General features: G+C 37.1%; 1 protein-coding gene across 1 annotated transcript; it reads left to right on the forward strand.

Moving 5' to 3' along the window:
- Positions 1-838: 838 nt before the first annotated feature.
- LOC149408219 (NagB/RpiA/CoA transferase-like superfamily protein) lies at positions 839-5,582 on the forward strand. The gene is made up of 8 exons (XM_089616295.1): positions 839-1,537; positions 1,961-2,071; positions 2,157-2,497; positions 3,206-3,702; positions 3,926-4,173; positions 4,266-4,371; positions 5,102-5,156; positions 5,243-5,582. Exons 1-8 carry the CDS (start codon positions 1,051-1,053, stop codon positions 5,303-5,305), a joined length of 1,908 nt encoding a protein of 635 aa, XP_089472421.1. The 5' UTR covers positions 839-1,050; the 3' UTR covers positions 5,306-5,582.
- Positions 5,583-8,075: the final 2,493 nt, after the last annotated feature.

Consider the following 8,075-nt stretch of genomic DNA (forward strand, 5'->3'; position numbering starts at 1 on the left):
AGAAGCGATGGTGATGAGAGGACGGTGGATTTGGTGGCCGGAACGGGGCTGAAAACGACCGGAGCTGAGCCGCTCAGGAAATCGTCGATGTATTCGGACCGATCTCTTTTCTTTCCGATCATCGGAACCCTAACACAACAACACTCCATTGGAAAACAATCCCTAAGCTTGGGGCGAAAAAAATATCAATGAATGAGTTTTCAAGGTTTGACAATGAGATGATCAACGGATAAATAAATTGGCTACGCGGCAAAGACCTTCGTTGAAAACGGAATGGCTGACGGAAGACACTATATCGTCTCCAAAGAGGTATGAATTGAAGTCGTGTTTTTGAATTTGGCATTTCATCGAACAGGTAATACGCGTCGAACAAGTAATACACATTGAAGAAGTTGGTGTGTGTTTTACGGCGGCGAAGCGAAGAGGCAAGGCAGCGGCGTCTTCCAAGGCAGCCACGGCCGAGAACGGTGCCGATAAGTTATCCAACGGAGTCGAGGCGCTACTTTCTTCTTCTAGTCTACTTTTGTTTTGTAAATATTTAACTGTTGTTCTACTTTTTTCTTCTAGTTTATTTTGGTTTTGTAAATATTTAACTCTGGTTCTACTTGGTATTTTGGTCTAATAATAAATAAGAGTGACTTACTTGCAACACGTTTTTTAATGGTGACATAGATACAATTTTGTTAATAAGAAGTGACTTTGATGCAAATCTCTCGTAATAAAATGGTGTGCCAAAGTGCTTCCATGTGAATGGGTTTACAAAAAAAAAAAAAAAAAAAGGATATTAACATAATAAAATTAACTGTAAAAGAAAATGGGTTTTTATATTGGTCTATAATAAACGCAAACCGGTTCGGAGAGAAAGTTACTGATGAAAAAAAAAAAACTCTCTGGTGTCTCATTTCCCTGGATTCCCTCTCACTGAAGCCCATCAGCTCAGATATTCCCGGCCTCTTCTCTCCCATGTCCATTCCTCTCCCACTTCAACAACTCTCCAATGTCGCTTCCAACTCTAATCCCTAACTGACTGACACACCTCTCTCTTCGGCGATGGACTCTCGCCGGAATCCCCGCACCGTCATCGACCCTAAGGTCCGGCAAGTTGGCTTCTTTGCGCCGCCGGAACGCTCCGCCCCGATTCAAGCAACTTCGCCGTTCAACTCGCTCTCGCCGGTGATGATCCCGCCGCCGTGCCCGGTCCCTCCGCATCTTACGGCGCCTCCTCTCCCGCGAGATTCCGTCGCCGGTAGAAGCAGCAGCAGCTACAATCCGTCGGAGTTTTTTCATCCTCAGGTGGCCACTTCTCCGACGGCCTCGGCGGTGTCGTCGCCGTTCGCAAGAAGGACGGCAGGGGAAGAAATGTCTCCGGGACGAGCGCTCAGAGTCGGCGGCGGAAGATTTTCGAGGGCTTCGGCGGCGGCGGCGTCGTCGTCGTTTCCGGGTGGTGGATTCGATCTGACGGCCGTGAGAGCGAGTAGCGTTCCGGCGAGTGAGCTCACCACCGTGTCGGTTGTCAACATACCTCCTATTATCGCCGGTAAGAAGAACGTTTCCCAATTTCTTATCATCAACACTAATTGATTTAAATTTCTGCTGTGAACTCAGCTTCAGGATTTGGATGTTTAGTTAACTGTATTGTAGATTTGAGAAAATATAATAAAATATTGAGGCGGACTGGTGAGAGAAATGGTATCAGATGATGATGTGCACCTTAAAAAGCAATTCTTTTTAGAGCATATAAATATCACAAACTGTTTATTAAAGTAAAGTATGGAATTTTCCTGGATATCTGTGTGTCCAATGATCGAGCGTTTCATGGGAAAGTGGAAACTGTTTGGATCAAAGATTGACTCCCATGTGTGAGATGTTGAAAGTTTTTTTAATGCTTCAAGAGAGTGCTTCAAACTTTTTTTTTTTTTTTTTTGAGTACTCTGAGACAATTTATGCTAATCTAATGCAGGAAAAGGCGGAGGAGTTTCTGTCGAAACGCAAAACGATTCAAAGCCAGCGAAAGAGAAGACCACAAAAGCTGAAAGGCGTGCTCTTCAAGAAGCTCAACGAGCTGCAAAAGGTTCGCATGAAACCCCTTTTCTCGTCTTTTGGGATATCTGATTGAATCCTATCCCTTCAGTCTCTTCATTGTCTTGCATTTTCAGCTGAGGGAAGCACGGCTTCGGTGAATGTAAAGCGTGTCAAGGCTACGAAGCCAACTTTGCAGAAGAACGACAGTGCTTCTTCGGTTGTGGCTTCTGAAAAGAAGGGTTCAGATCGCCCGGCGGAGAAGGAGAGAAAGAAAGATGTCCCTCAGCCGCGCTTGCAATACGACGATAAGAGCCGAGTGGAAAAGCTGAAAAGGCGGGCCGTGGTACACCAAACGGAGGCTAGGAACAGAGTTGAGTTGTTCAGGCACTTGCCTCAGTACGAACATGGAACTCAGCTTCCAGATCTTGAATCCAAGTTCTTCCAACTCGATCCTGTGCATCCTTCCGTGTACAAGGTAATCATTCTTTATTTCTTTTCAATTGAAAATTTATAATGAAAATCTAAGAGCATCTTTTATTGAGTGCTTAAAAATTGTGCAAAATAGAAAATTTAGCAGACATTTTAAAAGAATATACTCCAATGGAGAGGGTCATTTGGTATTAAGTTTAGCAATAAAGACGGGTTGCTATTCATAATACTTTATAAGAGATGGGCTCCACTTTTCTAAGAAGAAAATAGTATAAGAATTAGAATACACCACTGGAGCACAAAAAAAATATGAAATACTTAAAAATTTGATATCTCATTTTTAGTAAAAAAAAAAAAAATTGTAGTAGTCTCCATTGTAGATTGCTCTCAATCTAGTGATTATAAAGGTGGCTGTGTTAGCTAGACTCTCTTCCATCCATCTTACTTTTTTTGCTCTGAGAGGGAAAAAAAATGAGAATTCATTGTATTGTCTTTGAATCCTTTGGATTTTGGAAAATTTCGAGGGTATTAAAATTTGAGGTAAAGTGTATAACTAAAATTCAAACCAAGGGTTTCATCCTCTTTCCCTCAAAATTTCTTTGACCTCTAGATACAACAGAGAATTTTGATTATCCCATGTTTTCCTTCAAATTTTCATTTTCCATCGTACAATCCGGGTCCCAAAGATAGATTTAGCGTACTTTGGTATTTTACTGAGGGGAAAACAACAATTTGTGTTTCTGTGTTATGCAAGGTTGGACTGCAGTATCTATCAGGAGATATATCGGGTGGTAACGCCCGTTGCATCGCAATGCTTCAAGCATTCCAAGAAGCTATTCAAGGCTATTCGACACCACCCGAGAAAAACCTCAGCAGAGACCTGACCACCAAAATAGGCAGCTACGTGTCGTTCCTCATAGAATGTAGACCCCTCTCGGTGAGCATGGGCAACGCGATCAGGTTCCTCAAGAGCCAAATCTCCAAAATACCCCTCTCTACGTCCGAGTCCGAAGCAAAAGCATCGCTTCTGTCTGATATTGACCAGTTCATAAACGAGAAGATTGTAATCGCCGACAAGGCAATCGTCAAATATGCCGTCACGAAGATCAGAGACGGTGACGTTCTTCTCACGTACGGGTCGTCCTCTGCGGTCGAGATGATTCTGACTCACGCGCACGAGCTCGGTAAGCAGTTTCAAGTGGTGGTAGTCGACTCTCGCCCGAAACTCGAAGGGCAGCTCTTGCTCCGCAGGTAAAAACGAATTTTTGATTTACCGTTTTAAAGGATTTTTTTTTTTTTTTTTTTCCTGGTCAGATTAACTTTTTTTTTTTAATGGTTTTAACCGAATTTTTCTCCCGTTAGGTTAACCGAAATTAACTATTTTTTTTTTTCAGTTAAAATTTAACAAAATTTATTTGATCTGGCTAATTTTCAAAAAAAATTACCTTGACCAAAAACTTCTTTATATCCGCAGGTTGGTTGGGAACGGCCTCAATTGTACTTACACCAATATAAACTCTGTATCCTATATAATGCACGAAGTGACCCGAGTTTTTCTGGGCGCTTCGTCGGTTTTGTCCAACGGAACGGTATACTCAAGAGTCGGGACCGCATGCGTTGCTATGGTCGCTCATGCGTTCTGTGTGCCAGTTTTGGTCTGTTGTGAGGCGTATAAATTCCATGAGAGGGTTCAGCTGGATTCGATATGCTCAAATGAGCTCGGTACGTGTTTTTTCTTCTTCTAGGGAGTGGGTAGATGATTTTTTAGATTCTTCACTTCGATTCCTCTGATAAATCTGTTCCATCTCTTCCAGGTAATCCAGAAGCCGTTAAAAGGGTTCCCGGTAGAGAAGAACTAGAAGACAATTGTTTGGATGATGACTTGGCCAGTAGTGAGCAACTACAGTACCTGAATCTGGTGTAAGTAAATGAAACTAGAAAAATATAATAAATACCTTTAAATTTAACTGCACAATTTAATATACTCATTTTGATTGCGCAAATTTATACCCCCACATTTCAAAATTCTGCAAATTATACCATGTTCTTACATTTACTCCATGATGAATGACACTATTTTGAGAGCATTCAACTACTAGAGTTTAGTAGTTGTGAATTTATACTAAATCCAATGTAGTTAAGTAACATGACAATGTATAATTTTGTGGAAAATTAAAAAGCGAGGAGGGTATAATTTTGCATAACTAAGTAGTTTCATTGATTAGTTTAGAATGTCAGGGTGTTATATGGCAGATATATAAGTGAGGGTTCAATTGTGCAAAAAAAAAAAAAAAAAAATGGCACATATATAAAAGAGAAATTGCCCCATTTGTCACCAATTTCATAACATTTTCCCACTTTCCACCAAAACACTAATTTGTCCCAAAATGTCACCATCTATGTCAACAATGTTGACATCTATTTTTGCCCTTCACTATGAGATGTCAACAATGTTGATATCTCAGTGGTATTTTGGGACAAATTAGTGTTTTGGTGGAAAGTGGGAAAATGTTATGAAATTGGTGACAAATAGGGCAATTTTTCAGGGGTTTATCTTGCACAACTAAAAGTGCGATGGTATTATTTTGTACCTCTTAGTGATTCAGCTAAACTCTATGGACTAAGCATTCTTTCTGAAATTTACTGCTAGATATGACGCAACTCCTTCAGATTACATTTCGATGATAATTACCGACTACGGCATGGTAAGTTAATATCATTATCTCCCTTATTTTATTTATATATAATTCTGGTTTTACTTACTTTAGCATCTGAATAACGTTCTTCTTAGGTGCCACCAACAAGCGTGCCTATCATCGTTCGTGAATGTCGTAGAGAACATATGTGGATTTGAGTTCACTGAATATGAGTTGTCAAGCTTGTCTTCATAATGGTAGAGAAATAAGGCTAGAGAAGTTTAGTTTCTGTTGGCTTTTGCTTTCTTCACCTTTTTTTATTTCCCGGGTAATAATGAGCACCTGCCTCAGCAAGTTTTTGATGTTGTGGAATTTTTTATTTTTCACCTGACCCAGTGAAGAGTGCGATCTCTTGGCCTCTCCGGGCAGATTATCTAATCGCTTTTCTTTTTTGAATTGGAGACGTAAAATTTTGGACCAAAAGATTTGGACTAATTGACATGTTTGTTAAGTTGTTTGACTTGGACTCGTGCGTAAATGTTAGTGCTTGACCATTATAAAGCTAATCACGTCTTTACTTTACACTAGTCTCTTTCTTAATTCATATCCGCATGAAAGTCGGTCATAGGCTCATAGCGCATCCATGGAAAGAAAATCAGGTGGCCGACAACTTTCATTGTAGGCAATTTAGGCTCTAACAATTTAAGTAATGTATTGATCTATAATATATTATAAGTCAGAATCAGAAAATCACTGTTAATAGACTGTTCATTCTTTTTTAACTTATTAGATCACGACACATCATCATAGCTTTTTTTTTTTGTTTTTTTCATTATTTAGACGTAACTTTTCGTATCCTAATTATTTATCAAACAAAACAAAACTCTTTTTTATCGTTAATTCCAATCGTCACAAAAAAAACATTTTATTTCCGATCGTCACAACTCACAAACCAATTCATCACTTCAAAAAATTATTCATCCCCCTCTCGCCTTGTGAAACCCCAAAATTTTTTTAGTTGATGAAATTTAGATTTGTGATGTGAATTCACAAATATAAATTATTTTTTATTATGATTATCACCTCTTGATATATTACTTGAAAATATATTAATAAAACTTACGGTATATAATAAAACTTACGGTATATAATACAAGGTATGATATGAATTATGATGTTGCATGTACATATATATAGAAAGCGTTTATTTGCATGACTGTTAATGGGATTCGGTCTGATCCTTGAAAACGCATTATATTGAATGCATTGAAGATATCGTGTAATTGCTATTCAATTCTCAGCTCTTCAATAGTAAGAATAGAGGTTTTACGTTTCAAAAAAAAAAAAAGAATTTTATTATTCAAATATTTCTTATCCTTTTTTAGACTTAATTGATTTTTTTTCCCTTTGTGTACACTAAAGCCTTTCATCCATCCTTTGTCACACAACATCAGCCTTTCCGTCTCCTCATATCTCCCTTTCCATTATCTCCATAGTCCAAAAAAAAAAATATACTTTTTAATCCTTCACATACACGTTTAGAGGAGAAAAGCTTTAGAGGGTTTTGATGTGTTTTAAAATCTTTGTCAAACCTTCCTCTAGACATAAACAAGGTTAGAACAACTTTTTCATAGACAAACTCTATTATTCGTTTTGTACGAGTTATCATTATTTTTAATATTTTTTTGGGTCTCTTTTCTATAGAATAATAATTCTGGTATTAAAAAAAATGTTTGTTCATTTTTTTGAAAGGTTAAATGTTTTTGTTTTATAAAAGTCAGTGGTCTGAGATGTTTCCATTTTTTTTCCATGAAAGTGCACTTTTACATGTTTTTTGTTGATGATTAAATTTTGGTATATTTAACGTCTCATTTTATACAGCTACAAATATTATTTTATTTCGAAATTTTTATACCTGAATATTATAGATGTTTTCGGTATGTGTTTAAAATTTTATGATTTTTAGTTGAATGGTTTATTTTATAAAAATCATTTACAATCGGTGTGCATATAGTTTTACCTTAATTCAATAAGCATGGTTTTGTATTTTTTAAAATACCTAGAAAACGTATTTTGGAATAAATTTTTTATACAAGATACTTTTATGTGTTTATATTATATGATGAAATTTTGATGAGTTTTTAATTAGCAGAACTATTTCTAAATTTTAATTTTGGACCAGTGCGCAGACAGGTTCCAAAATTTTTATAAAATCTCTTTTTTACATTTTATGCCTTTTATTTAGTATTCGTTATTATGGAGTCCGAATTTTATCTTGCCACTGAAGAAGAAAACGTTCAAATTATTTTTCTCTAGCTTCTGTAATTTTTCTAGAATTTTTCTCTAAGATTTATGTTTTGTCGAAACCCTAGGGCAAAGGGTATTTTTGTCTTTTCACTTTCGAGTCATGTCTCTGACTTTTTTCAGAAACTTTTTTTACGTCCAAAAGTGATTATTAGAACTTGATTGTCATTCTTTCGTTTAGGTCCCGAGCCAAAGACGTTTTCTGATCGTTCGATAGTTTAAAGTCGCACGTTTTCGAAACAAGGTGAGAATAATCTCACTACAATACGGATTAGTTTAAAATTAATTACGATGAGTGTGTGATATGCATTGGTTAATATGTGTTATATGATTGATTGTGTGATATATCTTATATGTGTGTATGTGTTATTGAGTGAATTGTGATTATTATGTTATGTCTGGTTATGATGAGTTTATGTATGAGTTTAGTACAACTTTGGCATAACATGTTCTAATTATTAGCATCTTCTATTTATGTTTATGTCATATGTCATCTTTGTATGTAACGCAAATAATCAAGTGATAAGATAAGTAAGAGCGTCGTACCGCCTCGAGCTACGGAGGTATTAAGAGAATTCTCTCGAGCCGACCTATGGGCTCATAAAGAGAGTTTTCTCATATGATATGTTTATTAGATGGTGCGAACTATGAGAGATCGCAACCCCGTAGTTCATTTCCAAAGTG

Source organism: Urtica dioica, chromosome 1 (assembly GCF_054948205.1).
Source record: "Urtica dioica subsp. dioica isolate 48M chromosome 1, U.dioica_male_clone48M_v1_H2, whole genome shotgun sequence".
Taxonomy (NCBI): Eukaryota; Viridiplantae; Streptophyta; class Magnoliopsida; order Rosales; family Urticaceae; genus Urtica; species Urtica dioica.